The sequence below is a fragment of the Pituophis catenifer genome, unplaced genomic scaffold, assembly GCF_029215685.1.
Source record: "Pituophis catenifer annectens isolate HBS135680 unplaced genomic scaffold, rPitCat1.0.hap2 SCAF_1, whole genome shotgun sequence".
In the NCBI taxonomy this organism is placed as follows: Eukaryota; Metazoa; Chordata; class Lepidosauria; order Squamata; family Colubridae; genus Pituophis; species Pituophis catenifer.
The window spans coordinates 74367020-74384180 of NW_027256881.1; the positions used below are offsets into that span (position 1 = coordinate 74367020).

At 34.4% G+C, this 17161-nt stretch overlaps 1 protein-coding gene across 1 annotated transcript in view; it reads left to right on the top strand.

The window, feature by feature from the left end:
• LOC139308058 (uncharacterized) overlaps window positions 1–17161 on the top strand; it is a 65387-nt gene that overhangs the window by 10558 nt on the left and 37668 nt on the right. The window contains exons 3-8 of the mRNA XM_070931467.1: window positions 499–615; window positions 3287–3439; window positions 10650–10736; window positions 13249–13380; window positions 15229–15423; window positions 16255–16299. Of these exons, the coding sequence (XP_070787568.1) occupies window positions 499–615; window positions 3287–3439; window positions 10650–10736; window positions 13249–13380; window positions 15229–15423; window positions 16255–16299 (729 nt within the window). The remainder of the gene's footprint in view (window positions 1–498; window positions 616–3286; window positions 3440–10649; window positions 10737–13248; window positions 13381–15228; window positions 15424–16254; window positions 16300–17161) is intronic.

Below are 17161 nucleotides of genomic sequence, written 5' to 3' on the forward strand. Positions count from 1 at the left end.
TGTTAGGAAATTTCTCCTTAGTTCTAGGTTGCTTCTCTCCTTGATTAGTTTCCATCCATTTTGTTTCATCTTGCCTTCTGGTGTTTTGGAGAATAGGTTGGCCTTCTCTTCTTTGTGGCAGCTCCTCAAATGTTGGAACACTGCTATCATGTCACCCCTAGTCCTTCTTTTCACTGGACTAGATATATCCAATTCCTGCAACCATTCTTCATAAGTTTTAGTCTCTAGGCCCCTAATCATCTTCGTTGCTCTTCTGTGCACTCTTTCCAAAGTATGAACATCTTTTTTGTAATGTGGTGATCAAAATTGCATGCAATATTTTGATGTGGTCTTACTAAGGTTTTATAAAGCTGTACTAATACTTCTCATGATCTTGACTCTATCCCTCTTTAGTGTGATCAAATGCAACTGGCAGCCACATATAGATTAAAAGGATCTTTAAAACAGCAATTAATGATACCCTACTGTTCTTACGGGATTTTATTTTGTTTTGCTCAGAACAGAGCAAATTGGCAAAAAACAGAAAAAAGCAAAAAGGAGCATGTAAGGAACAACAGCCGCATTTTAAGTGAGGAAGAAAAGGATGAACTCATCAAACAAGCACTGCTGGAAAAGGTAATGTGCTTGGATAATGCAAATGATGTTTTTTCTCCACTAAGTATATTTTGGCATTTTAAATATGATTGATTGATAAATAAATTCATAAATAAATATTTCCTTGAGTGGCTGATTCCACAAATAACTTTGCTTTATTATCTCAGTGTTTACCTTAGATCAATTTTCAAACTTCGCTTGCTTGGCTCATGTTTTAGAGTAGCTTTTTTATATATTGATTGGAGATGATGGAAATTGGGATCCAGAATATCTGGAAGGCATCAGGTTGTCAAAATAAAGTGCTTCATATTTTTAAAAAGCCTGCTGTACATTGCTGAGAAAATGCTTTAATGTCCTATCCAAACTCACAAGGCGACTCAACCAGCTGTTTCTTAAAAAAAATACATTTTTCCTGGATGGCTTATAAAATCCATCACATATCATTTTGTTCCAACATCCCCTCATTTATGGGAGCTGCTTGCTGATAAGCTGATATTACATGCCTTGGAAAATAACAATAGCAATAGAACTTAGACTTACATACTGCTTCACAGTGCTTTACAGACCTCTCTAAGTGGTTTACAGAGTCAGCATATTGCCCCCAACAATCTGGGTCCTCATTTTATCGACCTCAGAAGGACAGAAGGCTGAGTCAACCTTGAGCTGGTGAGAATTGAACTGCAGAACTGCTGGCAGTCGGCAGTCAGCAGAATTAGCCTGCAATACTGCATTCTAACCACTTTGCCAGCACTGCTCCTATCTAAAATATCTAAAGAACTCTGAACCAGTGGTGGGTTGCTACCGGTTCACCCCGGATTAGGCAAACCGGTAACGGCAGCAGCAGGAGGCTCCACCCCACCCACCCAGACGCTTCTGCACATGCGCCCACAAGTGAACCGGTAGCAATGGGTTTTGAAACCCACCCCTGCTCTGAACGTGGTTTCAATAAATGCTATTACACATTAGCCATGCATTTTACCTGTTTTTGGCCAACAATCACTGTGCTACTTGAAGTGTAACTGATGTAATGCAGGGTTGTCAAACTTGCGACCCCTGCTCTACACATTTTGCTTATATACTGTATGTATAAGGATTAGAGTTACATACCCAAGATGGAACTAAGGAATCGAGATTTTAAATATTTGATTGTGAAATACTGTACAAATACCATAATTTTTTCTCCAATCTTCTTGTACTAGAGTTATTTCGTATCCCTGGAAAATAGTACTGATAGTACTATTAAAAAGCAAGGGCTTCATTTCAGAAATAAAGAGAAAACACTTATAATGTTGCTGGGGAAAGTGAAGAGTTTATGAAGTCAGTGATAGTGAGATTTAATTCCAAGATTTTACATTTTTATACACTGAGTTGGGGATTGTTTTTTTTTAATTCTCTCTATTGAAATGGCTCTCAATAGCACCATCTGTTGGTGGATCTTCATAGTACTCAGTGCTTATTACTTCCAGTACAAGAAGAGTGTCTTTTCATTCTGCAAGTGTTAAGCATAATGCACATGAATTCACTGTGTAATAAACAAGTTAATTTACTAGCATAATGATAGATAATGCATCAGTAATATGGAATTAGAAATCAATGTATGCTATTATGTGTTGAAAGTATGATATTAATCCTACTGAATTAATAATATCTTTTGAAAAGTGAATGTTGCCTTATAAACCTAATGGATATAGGTACTTGTAATAGCAAGTTTTACAAGGAAATATTGTGTCTGTTGAAATATTGGTATAATAATACTGTTTAAATATATATGTTGTGATTTTGCAATGTATTTAGCATGTAGCTTGACTATGAGTTCAAGTTAGCTGGGCTAAGTTGAATTATTGCTGTAGCATAAAGTGAGCATGATAGAAATTATATTGCTGTGAAATTTACACATTTACACATTAGGGCTAGTCAAAATGTAATTAAATGATACAACACAAGGTGGCACTGCTGAATTGCACTGTGCAGCCAAGCACTCTTAAGTGTAACAGAATAAGAATTAGGGTTGTCTATATCTCTTGGAAAATCTATGGAGATTCTCAATCATTGGGCTAATGGTTTTCCAAAGCTAACTGAACTTTCTTGGGGGGTTTTTTTCTTTGAAAACAAACAACAACACCAAAACCCACAAGAAAATCCAGTTGCCTTTTGGAAAAATTACCACTGAGATCCTTCTTGGAAGAAATTTGTGTAAACCCAGCACCTGTACTATTGTGGTTTTTAGGAAAGGCTGAAAAAAGATGTCAGGGTGGTAAGGTTTGTGTTGACATTTGATGAGTAGATTCTTTTCTTTTATACTGAAAAGTATTGAGTTGTTTTAAAGAATGTGCTGTGATTATGGGAGGTTCAATACACATTTTCCAAATCATTTTCCAAGTGTACAGAGACTTAGTAAGAATATATTTGCAATAAGTTACATTTTGCTGAGAAAAATGGTATCTCTGGAATGATGTCATTAACAAGAATGTTCTTATAAAAATGAAATGTTCTTAGAAAAAAGATTATATTCAAAAAACAACTTTATAGAACCTACTTTGGAAATTCAGAAAACAGTTTCTGAATTTGCTAAAGAAATTTTTAGGTAATCTCTTAAGAAAACTTTATGGTATTGGTATAAGTTGAACATTCACAGTGTTTGTTTTTCCTGCAAGAATTTCCAATTATAATGCCTCCTATCCTTTTAATCAAGCATCATCTTGAAACCTACAAGAATCTTTATAAGATAAGAAATATCTTATATGAACGCTACAAGACTTTACTGAATGAGAAAGTGTCAAAGCAACGAATTCAGATCAAGGCATTTGATCTGAAACAACAACAACTTAAGCACAAAGAACAAAAGGTATGTGTTCGGGGAGGGGGGGAATGGCCAAATCAAGAAGGAAACTAGAAAATTCATAATTTAATCATGCATATGTTTAGAACTTACATTAAAATTTATATTTTATGTGTGAGTACAATATCTACAATTTTGCAAACTAGAATAATGTGTATGATGCATAGCCGTAATAGTTTGCTGAACAGTTAGCTGATTTCCAACAGAAAATTAATTTTTTGAGAAACATGGTGTTGTCGATTCCATGCATGGAAACACTCATCTCAAAGATTTTCTGAAACTTCAAGTTATGTGCAAAGATTGAATTCTAAGTAGACAATAGGATGTGTAAAGTCTAAGAACAGGAATCAAACATTTCTGGAGTTCAGAAATTCCATTGACATATACAGTACATGTGTTTGGACATATGTTAAATTGGCTTTTAGGATTCCAGCAGTGCAGGAAAAATACTTTATGACTTATGTTATATTTCTGGATATATTAGATAGGTATTATAGTCTATGTATAAATTGCTGTGGTACCCTCTAATTCACAGATATATTGCATTATCTGTGTTGATGTTGTTACAATCTTCTGATGTCCTTGAATGCCCTAGAGGATACAGATTGCCACCATTTCTCTCCTAATTGTAGTTTAATTTATTATCTAAGTTGTTCTTCACCAATTTCCCTGTGCAGTATAATATTTCATGTCCAAATTAACATTGTAGTCTTTCTTGAAATAAATAACTATTTTAATAGTTTTGAATGTGCTTAAAATACCTGTAAAGTATATGAGGTTTAGCAAACAATTGTTTCTTTAATTGCTGGTTTTAGTTTGAAACAGTGTTTTCATATATGCTTTTATCATTTTAATTGGCATTTGCATTGCTTTATTGAAAATACATTGAATTTTTAATGGGCAGTTTCAAACAGCTACTTTAAATAAATTCTATGGGAGAACAAGGCTATGATTGCATAGGAACATCTTATAGCTCTGGTTTGAGTCCTTTATGAACCTGCAATAATACATTGCTCTTAATTCAGAATTTCTACAGATTTTTAGTTCTAATAGGTTTGCTATCTTTGCTTTTCCCACTGATTCCTTTGTGTTTTGGGAATCAAAATTTGATATAAAATCTTTGGAACGGTTTAGTATTATAATAATAGGCCCCAAACAATGAATAAGACATACATTTAAAATGTATAAAGATCAAACATAAATACATATCACAGTTCATCTCAATTTAGGTTCCCAAAAATTTAATATCAGTCTGAAAAAGGGGTAGTATATGCATTTAGTGGATAGGGGTTTTTTTAATGTCTGAATAATTATCATTTCCTCAACATGTTTAAAGTAATTTTAAAATAATTAAATTATTTTAAAAGAAATTCAAACTCAGGGAAAGAAAAAAAAATACACATATGAAAACTATTTTTAAAATATTTTGAATTTGAATATTCATATTTTGTATAGCAGAAGATAAATCTAAATAATCACATGATTAAAGTTTAAGAGAATATATTTTAAGCAGTGGTTGTGAATCTGCACTCAACAATGTGTATGTGGATCTGAAATGAATTTTATAGAACTTGAGTTTTACTTTTCTTTAAGAAAACAGTGATTTTTGCAGAATACAGTTTCTAACAAAGAGATAAAATTGTTTGTTCTAGTTCTTTCTTTTTACTTCTATCTGCCCTATTTTGTAGGCATATTTAGTTTGGTGACACTACAAACTCTGTTTATCTCAGTTAATATGTTTCCTTAATATTAGTTAGAAAAAATAATTGGAAATCACAGCTTGTGGATTTAATACACCAAATTCTCAAAAATTTAAATAAAGAAAAGCAGACAAATTGGTCTGAAGTACTGTTTTGGAGTTTTTAATATCTGATGTTAAAAAAAATAGAAAGATGATGTTCAAGTATGCCATTGTGAATCACAGAAGGGTTGGGGAAATAAACTTTGGAGAAGCTAACTTATTTGTACAACAAATAAGTCCAAAGAAGGAAAATAAACAAACAAACAAACAAATATAAACACACACACACACACACACACACACACACACAAACATTTGGAATCTAACATGGCTTTATCTGTTTGTAGTAAAAATTCGTGTTGGGTAAGGAATTAGACAGGGATCTAAATAAATAATTCTTCTTTTTCAGAAGATTTCTTCTTTCAGATTTCTCATTCTGATCCTATAAGAAAGCAAGACACTTTCTGTCTTAAGACTCAAAATATCAGACTGACCCTCAAACCAATGTTAAAGTAGAGATCGTTGTCTTATTAGCATGCTATTAATATGTGCATGAAATATAGTCTGTGTCTCAACCCAAATACACACATTGGGAAATCAAAGGGAAATCCTTCACACCTTTTGCTGGCTTCATCCTGAATTTTTTTTCTCTCTCTGAACAACTTCCTTAAAAGAATTTCCTCTTCTAAAGGACAGTTCTCCATATTTAACAAACAAGTCCATCAATGAAGTCTCTTTACGACCATATGACTCATGAAGAAGCGCCTTTAATATTGTTTGTTTAATTAAAGTTCATGCCCAGAGAAAAATAACTGAAACAACATTTAACATTCCAGACTTGTTTCAAAAAATAACTAGAGTACATCATTTTAAAAATAAAATGTCACTTTACGAAATAATGTTTTGCTCCAATAAAAGGATACACTTCAATTACTTGTAGAAATCTAAATGAATATGCAAGAATCAGGCTGCCCAATATCAAAGGCCCACAGTCTTTGAACTTCAAAGAAAATTTGTTTTGTCAATTTATGCCAATATGCTTGTGTTTTAAATTTTTCTTTGTACTCTAATGGTTCACCTTTTCTTTCTGTTAATAGTCCCTATGTAAGCTGACTCATGAGGATTCAGTGTATAGCTTTAATTAAATTGTGTTTTTAAGAAAGAAGATTTTGCAAGTATTGTGCAGCAAACTAACAATAAACATCGAACTCACAATATAGAAATAAAAAATGCATCATTGTGTTTGAGGCAACTGCTATTAGAAAGAAAGGAGAGAGGAGAGTTTTCAGTTATGAACTACAGGCAGTCCTTGACTTTCGACCACAATTGAGCCCAAAATTTATGTTGGTAGGCGAGACATTTTTTAAGTGAATTTTGCCCCATTTTATGATGTTTCTTGCCACAGTTGTTAAGTGAATCACTGCAGTTGTTATGTTAGTAACACGGTTCTTAAGTGAACCTGGTTTACCCATTGACTTCGCTTGTCAGAAGATTGCAAAAGGTAATCACATGATCCCATAAATATGAGTCAGTTCCCAAGCATCTGAATTTTGATCACGTGATCATGGGGATGATCATGGGGATGCTACAACAATCATAAGTGTGAAAAACAGTCATAAGTCACTTTTTTTCAGTGCTGCAGAACTTTGAATGGTCACTAAGCAAACTGTTGTAAGTTGAGGACTACTTGTATTATGCAATTGCTTGCTATGTAGCCTTACACAGTTTTACTGAAATACCCCCCGTGTATGTAAAGACTACTATATTAGGAAGGACTGCAAAACTTGTAATCAAATCAGCTTCCTCATTAGTGTCAAAAACTTTCCTTTTTACCTGTATGTAGGATTGCTATCCTGCCCTTCAAAACTTCTGACACTCCACTATTCCACACATAGTGAAACTGAATGCATAGCCTTCACAAATAGATGGCTCACCTTAATTTTCAGAATGTGAATGTAGCTTCACATTTGGGGAAGCTATAAACTTATTTATGTAGAATTGTGGACAACAGAAAACATTTTAAAGCCCATATACAGTGGTGGGTTGCTACCGGTTTGCCCTGGATCGGGCGAACCGGTAATAGCGGCGGGAGGCTCCGCCCACCCACTCGGACACACGAGCGAACCGGTAGCAAACTAAATTGAAACCCACTACTGCTCATATACCTCAGATAACGTCAATCATTTGTAGCTAAGTATAACTGATATGAATGGAATATATTTTGGGCATTGGTGGGTTGCCCCCAGTTCGGGCTGGTTATATAGAACTGGTAGTATAACCGGCGGGAAGCTCCGCCCACCGAACCCAACGTCATCAGGAAATAAACCTACCACTTCTTTTACGCTGTGCTAAAGCATAGGGTGAGAGTCAGTTTGGTATATGGTGGTTAAGTCACCGGGCTAGAAAATGAGAGACTGTGAATTCTACCCCAACATAGGCACAAAGCCAGTGAGTGACTTTAAGCCAGACACTTTCTCTCAGTCCTAGGATGGGAGCAACGGCAAACCACTTCTGAAAAACCTTGTCTAGGAAACTGTAGAACCTTATCCAAGCAGTCTCTGAGAATTGGACATGATTGAAAAAAAGAAAAAACAAAGGTGTAGGATTGTAAATCTCCTACTGGTCCATTGCTGTCCCTGAGGTTAACTTCAAAGGTGAAAGAAATTTAGCTCTAGATTGCAGCTCTGGAATATTAACCCAGCTGAGATTTGTGTGGCTATGTCAACATTGTCTTTGCAACAGAAATCAAATCATGTTTAAATTCGGAAGGGTTTTATATATATAGAGAGAGAGATAATTATGCTTCTCCACTTTTAACTTTGCTTGACTATTGCTTATTTTAATTCTTTTATAATGCCGAACATTTCATTATTACAATCCTAGTTTAAATGGTCTACAATATGGAAGAGCAGGATAGAAGTATTGTTAATAATAACTGTGATAAGTATAGTTCTTCCCTGTCGGTTCATCACATAAAATTATCTGGATCCACACATTACACAAAGACTTAATCTGGTTCCTTTAAGTATGTTTTACTGAATAAACCCCAGGTGATTAGGTTTGTGCCTCTTAAATCAAAACCAGGCAAATCGCATTACAGCACTGGATCCCATCTGTCATGCTTTGTGGTATGTCCATTTCTGTGTCTTCACAATTTAAGATTTTGAAGTAGGTTTTCATACAACCCCACAAAGTTGTATGTCTGTTTGGGTGCACATATATGTAACTTATACTAAGTTCAGATTTGGACAGATTTTGAAGGATTGAAACTACCTTTCCAGAAAAGGGACGGATCTGTTTATGGAATTATTTTAAAATGATGAAGAACAGATGTCAGCTACTCAACAGGGAAGGTTCCACAGCACGTGTGTTAGAAGCTGAAAAATTGGTTAAATATGCCACTAGGAAATACATAGGACTCTCATTCTTTGAGAATGGAATTCTGTTAGAAAGCTTATTAAATCTGCTGTCAGAAGCTATGTAAACTAAGAAAGCAAAATACTTCATAGTAGTATCTATACTGCTTTTTTAAAAAAATTATCTGTTTGTCTTGTCGGAAGAAGAGGATATCTGTTGTCACAATAAAGCTGAGCTACGTTGACCTGAAATGATAAGGAAATGCAACTGTTCTTTATATTTGAATTTCAGTAATTTTATTGGTACTATAAAGGTTTAAAGGGTGAAGATAGCTAAAACAATCAAGCAGTAGTAAAAGGCTGTCATGTTCCCTATAAGGGTTTACTTTATGCTTTATAATCTGCTGTATTCTTAACAGTGACCTATCTCAAAAGGAACTATCTTTAATAAGATAATAGGGGTTTCCTTTTTAATGCCACTAAATCAATGCCTAAATTTAAAGGCCACTTTAGTTATTTAAAAAATAATAATTAGCACGATTTGTAGAATTCTCAATTAAAAAATAAGGAAGGTTATGAAATGATAAACTGAACCAAATGCTTATTTTAATAAATAGAAAGACTTGAAATAGCTAATTGCAGAATCTGAATTAAGAAGTGTCTAGTTTTGATAGTGTTTGCGCTACTTTCATATGAAGTTTCATATGAAATTAAGATGATTGTTGTTCATGTTTTTGTAACATACATATGAAATGAAATATGTGAAACATGATATAAATATGAAGTGTATTGCTTTTATATGTATCATCCCCATGAACATTTTGCAGCCTAGGGTGTTTACTGGAATAGAGTATGGGAGGACAGTATTGTTCCTTTATTGTGGTTAGAAAGGTGCTGACGCCATGTGAATAGTAGCTTGAAAACATGATAGATTGCAAATGAAATGTCAAAAAGAGATGGTTGGAGGTGATTCTGATTTGTTCCCGCCCATCACTGTAACTGACAATGGACTGGTTAGACCAGACATCAGTCTCAACCCAGTTGAGACTGGGTTCACTTTAAAGCAAAACATGGCTTCCTGTTACTGTATATCCATGTGTCTTGATGAATCTCAGATTCACATGGACCTCTCCTCAGTTCTTCTGGAAGTTTCAAAATATTGGTTTTTAATTTGAATTAATCAGTTTTTTTCTGGTGACTGAAACTGGGGGTCTGCAATTTGTTTATCCTAAACTTAGACATATTTTTTTAAAAGTAGAAGAAAGTAGGATTGCACATTTCAAATTAATCCACCCTGCTATCATCACCTCAACGGCCTTCATGACACTCAGAGCTGGAAAAATGGGACAAAAGTTCTTGCCTGTAGTTGGATGCATGTTTAGTTGATGAAATCATAGTTTGAACCTGGTTTGTTCTTCATAATCATAATTAAAGTAAATTAAAATGCCTTCAGGAATTACAATATACTGGCAAACTTAAAAATCCAAACAATCAGTTAGCAGCAGCAAGGAAACTAATTTTTCTATACAACTCCTCTAATTTCCAGACAGTAGCTTGTAATCTGAATTATGAGAACTGTGTCATACCACCATTTCGGAACTTGGATTAGCCTTTGAAAGAAAAGAGGATTCTCTAAAACAAATAATTGGTTTATTTTAAAATATTGTATTAAAGAATTCACCATTGAGTGCCAAATAAATAAAATAAGAGAAAGGAACTGCTACAACTTAGATGATATTTTCTTTAAAGACTAGATAGAAATTAATTAATTAATTTTTGGCCAGACAGTAGTTTGTGACTTCTGAAGACTTGAAAGGAGATTGAACAAGACTACAAACAAATTTATAAGCCTATCAGCCAGAATACAAATTGCTGAGTGAATGAAAGAGGATGCTTCCTAAGGCTGTATTTGCGAGTTTTTGGTCAAAGCTGGGAGTGCGGCGGGAGGGGTGGGGAGGAGCACCAGGCGGTCTTAAGAATGCCTGCTGAGTTCTAATTGGTGCCCACTGTGGTTAATGGCTTCCTGTGGCTGAATGTTTACTTGTCATTTATTTTGAGCCTTGTTTCCCAGCTATTTGGAGAGAAATTAACCATTTTTTAAAATCTTCTTTGATAAAAGTGTACCCTTCGTCGTAAACTTCCTTTCTGCAAGCTGTCTCATGATACGAAGTACATGGAGTCCCTGTCACAGTCAAACAGCTACTGGGTAAGACGCCCTTCTCCATTTACTTTTGTGGTTGTCACTGAAGTGTTTTAGAAAATGTCAAATGTGTACCCTAGGACAAAAGAGTTGGCTTTTTCCTCCAGGACAGTCAAATGGTTGTTTAAGGAGTCAGCTTTGAAGAGTCTTGGCCCTCTTCCCTTTTTCCTTTACTCTCTAACAGTTCATTCTGTCCATATCACTAGCAGCCATATGAGGTAAAAGCACCTTGTCAATCTATCTTGAAGACTTGGTTATCCATTCCAAAAGCAACTTCTAAACCTTGTTCTAGAAGCTCTAATTTGAAAAGCAGTTCAATGTAGACTGACAAGCCTTGGGCATTAAAACCAATTGTTTACTCAGCTAATAATCATACTACCAGTATAAGTTTCCAATGATTACAATTTTCCTATTCTTCTCATTAGAAATGCATGGCCTAAAGGGTTCCCATCTACACCAGCCTTAATCTCCCTGCCATATTCTGAGCATGTCATCCTCTTCCTCCAAATTGTTAGTTAACAATTAGTAAGTTAGACACTTATGTAATCACAAAGAAGTAATTATAAGATGCTATAATTTTACCCTGTATTAGTACTATGAAAATTAATCTTTAAATTATAATACAAACAACTATGGAATTAACAGAAGAAATAAACAAGTCTTTGGGTTTTATGCTGATCTTCTTAGTGGTCTGTCTGTATGGAAATGTGTTGTATTCTGAATTACAAATAGATCCTAAGTAGTCACTCACAGCACTTTGTGAAAATGCATTTTATCTTCAGGACCTGTCTCATAATCTGCATAACTTTAAGATCTTTTTCAAATGCAGATCTTACCTTTAGAATAGAAAAACACTCATAACCATGAAGAACATATTTCAGTCTGGGTACCGATAGGATATAGTTGTATGATAGTATTAATTTTTCCGTAAAGTGAACTACCAACAATGGGCAAAATTTATTTATAGATAAAAAGGTAAAAGTAAAGGTTCCCCTTGCACATATGTGCTAGTCGTTCCCAACTCTAGGGGACAGTGTTCATCTCCGTTTCAAAGCCGAAGAGCCAGTGCTGTCCGAAGACATCTCCGTGGTCATGTGGCCGGCATGACTAAATGCCAAAGGCGCACAGAATGCTGTTATCTTCCCACCAAAGATGGTCCCTATTTTTCTACTTGCATTTTTTATGTGCTTTCGAACTGCTAGGTTGGCAGAAACTGGGACAAGTAACAGGAGTTCACTCAGTTATGCGGCACTAGGGATTCGAACTGCTGAACTGCCAACCTTTCAATCGACAAGCTCAGCGTCTTATTTTATTTATTTTTTTCATTTATTCAGTCATTGTTGGCATCTGGCATTTTGGATACTTCTTGAAAAGTTTACATCCATGAAGACTGATTACTGCTTTTATTTAGCAAGTCCTGGGTTATGTACTTATAGGAAAAAACAGTTAATTCTACTAGAACATTTCTCTCTTAAACTTTGGCCTTGGACTGCTAAATCAACACTCAAAAACAAGAAGGACCACCCAGTTAAACCAATTCTCTCTTTTTGTGTCTATGCTAGTTCACATTTTTAGAGAATAAACATTACTTCACTTTTTTGAGAATAAAATAATGATTTTGGCTGCATTTCTGTATGTCTTCTCACGCTCCTATTTTTTAAAGTATCTTTGAGAACTACATTTTCTATAAAAACATTTAATCCAAAAAAGTAGTTATCACTTGAATTATTTTATATATCCCATGCCATCATAACAATTCATAGCACACATTTTCTGGTCAAGAGTGTTCTTCAAAAGAAATTCCTTGAGTTTCAGGCCCCAACACAATGGTGGTAGCCAACACAATAAAACCCCATTTTTAGGAACTCATCGTGTTTCATATTCACTTTTCTTTTTGAAATGTTGCTGTAAGTACTATTCGGGGTGCGAGGTGGGTAGATCTGTTTACCATCAGTCCTCTGAATGTTAGCACTCACCTTACTATTTGTATTATCACTTGTATACTTCAGTGAACCAGTTCTCAGCTCCTAATCCATGCTTGCAAACTAGCTGACTATCAGGGAGGTGAGGGAAAGAGGTGACAAGGGGACTTAAATAAGAGAGGCTTCAATAGACCACTGGTGGTGGTCCATATAGATCAGGTCTGAGAATCATTGAACAATATATAGTTAGTTGGATTGATTTTATTTGGCAATAAATATATTCTACTAATGCAGTTCTAATATGATTGCAGTTGTTTTATGGCAGGATCTTTTGGAAAAACCAGATATATTATGGGTTAGGTGTTCAATATTACTTTTGAAAAACTATGTAGTTTCTGCAGAAATCACAGTGACTATATGCTCTTGTCTCAAGATAGTACTCCAACAACTCCAGAACCTCCATTTCCACTTGGCATGCATTGCCTCATTTATAAAGACATTGGTGCTTGATAGAGTAAATCTTATATTTCATGTGGATGCTCCTTAACTAATCACACATTTTAAAGGAATGTTTTTCTTCCATTCCTTTGTTTAAGGTTACTGGATTGCAGAATGAACTAACTAAACTTGGAATCATAAAGAACCAGCAAGATTATGAAAACTTTTGGAAAGTTGCTTGGGAGGATGTTCCTGGCTCAAAGATCAAGGAGAAGCTTCCTGATATAAAAGCAAGAAGCTGAGTATCTTCATTATTTCTGGAGATTGAAATAAAATTCATCCGTATAGGAAAAGCAGACACCTATTTTATTTATTCTTTTACTGACCAATATTTTAAATAAGGAAATTGCTCCCTAGAGGATCTTGTGAACGTTTACAATCGTTAAAAGGCAAGATTAAAGCCAAATTAAATAAATAATTAATTTGAAATGCACATACTCTCACCGGCAAAGTGGCACCTAGGAGATGAGAAATATGGGATGGATTATAGATACTAGCAATTTCATTTGTCCAAATCATGCCAGGTGGGATATTACATGAGCTACATACATATATACAGGTCTTGTGCTTCTCCAAAAATGTTTTCTCTCTTTTACTTGGAAAAACACCAGACCTATTTTTCTTCTATTAAAAAAAAAAAAAAGACTGGCATGCCAGACAGTTTAAAGTGAGAAAGAGGTAGGTTGTCCCAGTTATTGATTTTTCCATCAGTGACTCCAATATAGGCTTTCTGCTGCTTCTGCTAATATATTTTCACATGCACTTATTTTTTACTATTTTTGTTTATTCGGTTTATTTAGGGTGAAGACAGTACTGTTTTCCCCATTCTGAAGTCATTTTTCTTACTCCTTTGAATGTCTCCAAGGAATGACTTGTCACCAGCATTAATATTTCCTTGAATGCTACTAATTTGAGATATATAAAATTTGGGTTCCATTTCTTCTTTTAGCTATGTTGTAAGAGGTTATAGCTATCACAGAACAACTGGGAAGGAGTGGAAAATGGGAAGGAGATGACCCAATGTCCCTCACAATTCTTCCAGCATGCTAGTTACTAAGTTTCTTCATAAATGCAAATTTAGCTATTTTCTGGAAGTCTGCTAAAGTTCTATCCAAAATAGTCCATCTAGCAACAAATCAGGGTGAAGGGGGCACGGGATAAAGTGGGAGCTGATCAAGAACTTGTTATTCAGATAACCTAAAGGTGCTTAATTCTCTTTATTACAAACAACCACAACTATAAAATTACCAATCTCCTTACTAAGGCAGAATAGAGCTTGGGCTATTGGGGGGGGGGGGCAACACAAATTATGTGGCATACATTTTTTTTCCAAGTCAATAACAGGAGGAACAGTCAGTTCCTCTAGGTAGAACAAACCAAGAACTCTAACTCTCCATAATGCTAAAACTACTTTTATTGAGATTGGGTATAATAGCAAAATCTTGTAAGTCTGATTGTTTGTTTTCCTCCTCTTTATAGTTCAGTGAAGTAGGAAAGTGTCAGTTAGAGCCACTTCGAAACATTATTTGGATGTTCTGGATTTAAAAACAAATATTTTACTCCTTGTTGCTTTCTTGTTTATTTTCATCAAGGCTATCTTCCTTACTCTATACACAGACTTGAGGAAAAGCCCTGAAATATGTTCATTTCACTCATCTTTGTCAGAATTTTCTCAAAAATTTCCCTCCCTAGATGCATTTACTTTATATTTTTTTTATTTGATTGATTGATTGAATCTTATGATCACCTGTCTCACAATTGCAACTCTGTGCACCTAACAGCACATAAAAACAAACAAGCAGAGAAACAGTAATAAAGAGTAAAAAAAACTTACACTGGTAGCAAGAGAAAACCCGAAGACAACAATCAACAAAATCCTTCTGTGAACCACCTAGCCTTCTAAGCCCCAAGTCCTGGAACACATGTAGGTCTTCAACACTTCACAAAAAGCCAGCAGATTGAGGCTAATCTAATCTCTGGTTTTCCAGAAAGCAGGTGGTGTGACAGAAAATGCATGCATCCTAGGTCCCATTGGAAAAAACAGTTAGTGAAATTTGTAATAAAACTGCTGTTATTAGAGGAAATGTTCAGCTGCTAATTTTGTTTCAGATGATGAAAATAAATTTAGTTATGCTATTTACATCAGAGCTTCAATATTTACTTTCTGTTTTCAATCTCTAGTGTCCGCTGCTAAATCTTTACTTTTCTCTACTCCAACTGGAATCAAGCCACTCCAGCAAGTTAAAAGCTTTCCAAATAGCAGGCTGAAAAAAGTAAGTACATTTTAAAAACCTTTTTAAAACCTTTTTATTTTTAAATTCTCTGCTTTAATTTAGGAAAATTGTAGTTTTCAGTAACAAAACAGTTGTGAAATTGCTTTTCGATTACTTAATTCAGTTTCATACAATGAGCAGCTTTCTTTAATCTGGTCCCTTCTAATATACTATTAGATCCTTGCTTAGAGAAAGCTGCAATAAAGGGGTGAATGAAGATTGCTATTACAAAATGTTTCTTGTGAAAAAGATCCAGTGAGTCATTTGCTCTTGACTTAGTACTCCATATTTATGTATCTCTGAAATGCCACCAATTGCAACTAATTTGCAGTAGAGAGATGGTATCATCTAAAGCCAGTTTTGTATAGGGATTTTTCAAAGTATATGGTTTTTGAAATAACTTCTGCTGAAAGATATATGGTTAGGTTTCTGAGTAAGAAATGGTGAAAAGGAATAATATACACTGTTCAGTTTTATTTAATTTTATTAGCACAAGCAGGCCCCTCCCAATATAAAGTTTTAATTAACATTACAAACAGCTCAAATGGAGAAATGCAGTAAACAAACAGTCGGGCAGCTTTTTTTAAACCTGATCTGGTTTCTGTAGGCAAATTAAGAATATAGTGGACATTCACATTTGGGCTTTGTACATGTTGCAAGGACAAGGTCACAATAGCAGTAATTGGTGCAGAAGTTTAAGAGCCCAATAAATAAATATAGATATAGGTTATATTTTCATTATTAAATAGGCTATATTTATCTCTTGCCCAACTCTAATACCAACTGCTTAATTTTTATGAAGGGATTATTCAAATTCATTTTTCATTTTAGGAAGCCAGTCATGATAATACAAAGCTTGAGGACCACTGTACTAAGGTATTGCATTTTTTTTTTAAAAAAAAAATTAAAATACTTGGGCAAAATTAAATTGATTTTGGAATGTAAGATGAGGCTTTTGTCTTCAGTATGTGCATTTGTTTTAACTAGTAAAATTTGGTTTGTGTAGGTAAAGGATTTGTTTTGTTCATTTTAGACCACATTATACAAAGTAAAACAAATCTATATCTCACCTAAGGATCCCACCAATTTGTCCTGAATTATTTTCTGACATCACAGCAAATTCAGGATTGGCTGGTATTTATACCCAAAAATGACAATGAGCCCTTTTCCAAAAAGTTGATCTGTGAATCTATTTAGCATTACATCTATACTAAGTGTAGAGTGAAATTATGTTGAGGGAAACTGAAGAGAAAAAAGACAATAATACACTTGTATAAATTTGATTTATGTGCAAAAAAAAATTATGAGCAATCACAATTAGTAGGTTACAATGAAAAAGGACAAACCACCATGATTAATGTGTTTACAAATAACTGGAAAAATAAAAAGCGATCTCAAAAAAGATGAGGGACCGTGAAAAATATGACCGACCCTGAAATGGTTACTTAGATACCTACATAAACTGTTGCTGAATATGACATAGAGAGTTAATATATTAAAACTGTATCATAAAATGGATACAAAATTTGAGAGAAGTAATTTACAATGAGCCAATGGGAACAGCTATGGGGAAAAAATTATTTAAATTTATTCCAAGCTACAATTTAAAAGTAGTTGGAAGTTGGGCAACATATACATTTTAATTACAGTAACAATAATTATTAATAAATTAATAACAGAACCACTCAAGATCACTCTATAAGTGAGATGGGCTTATAGAGTTTTTACATTTGATAGA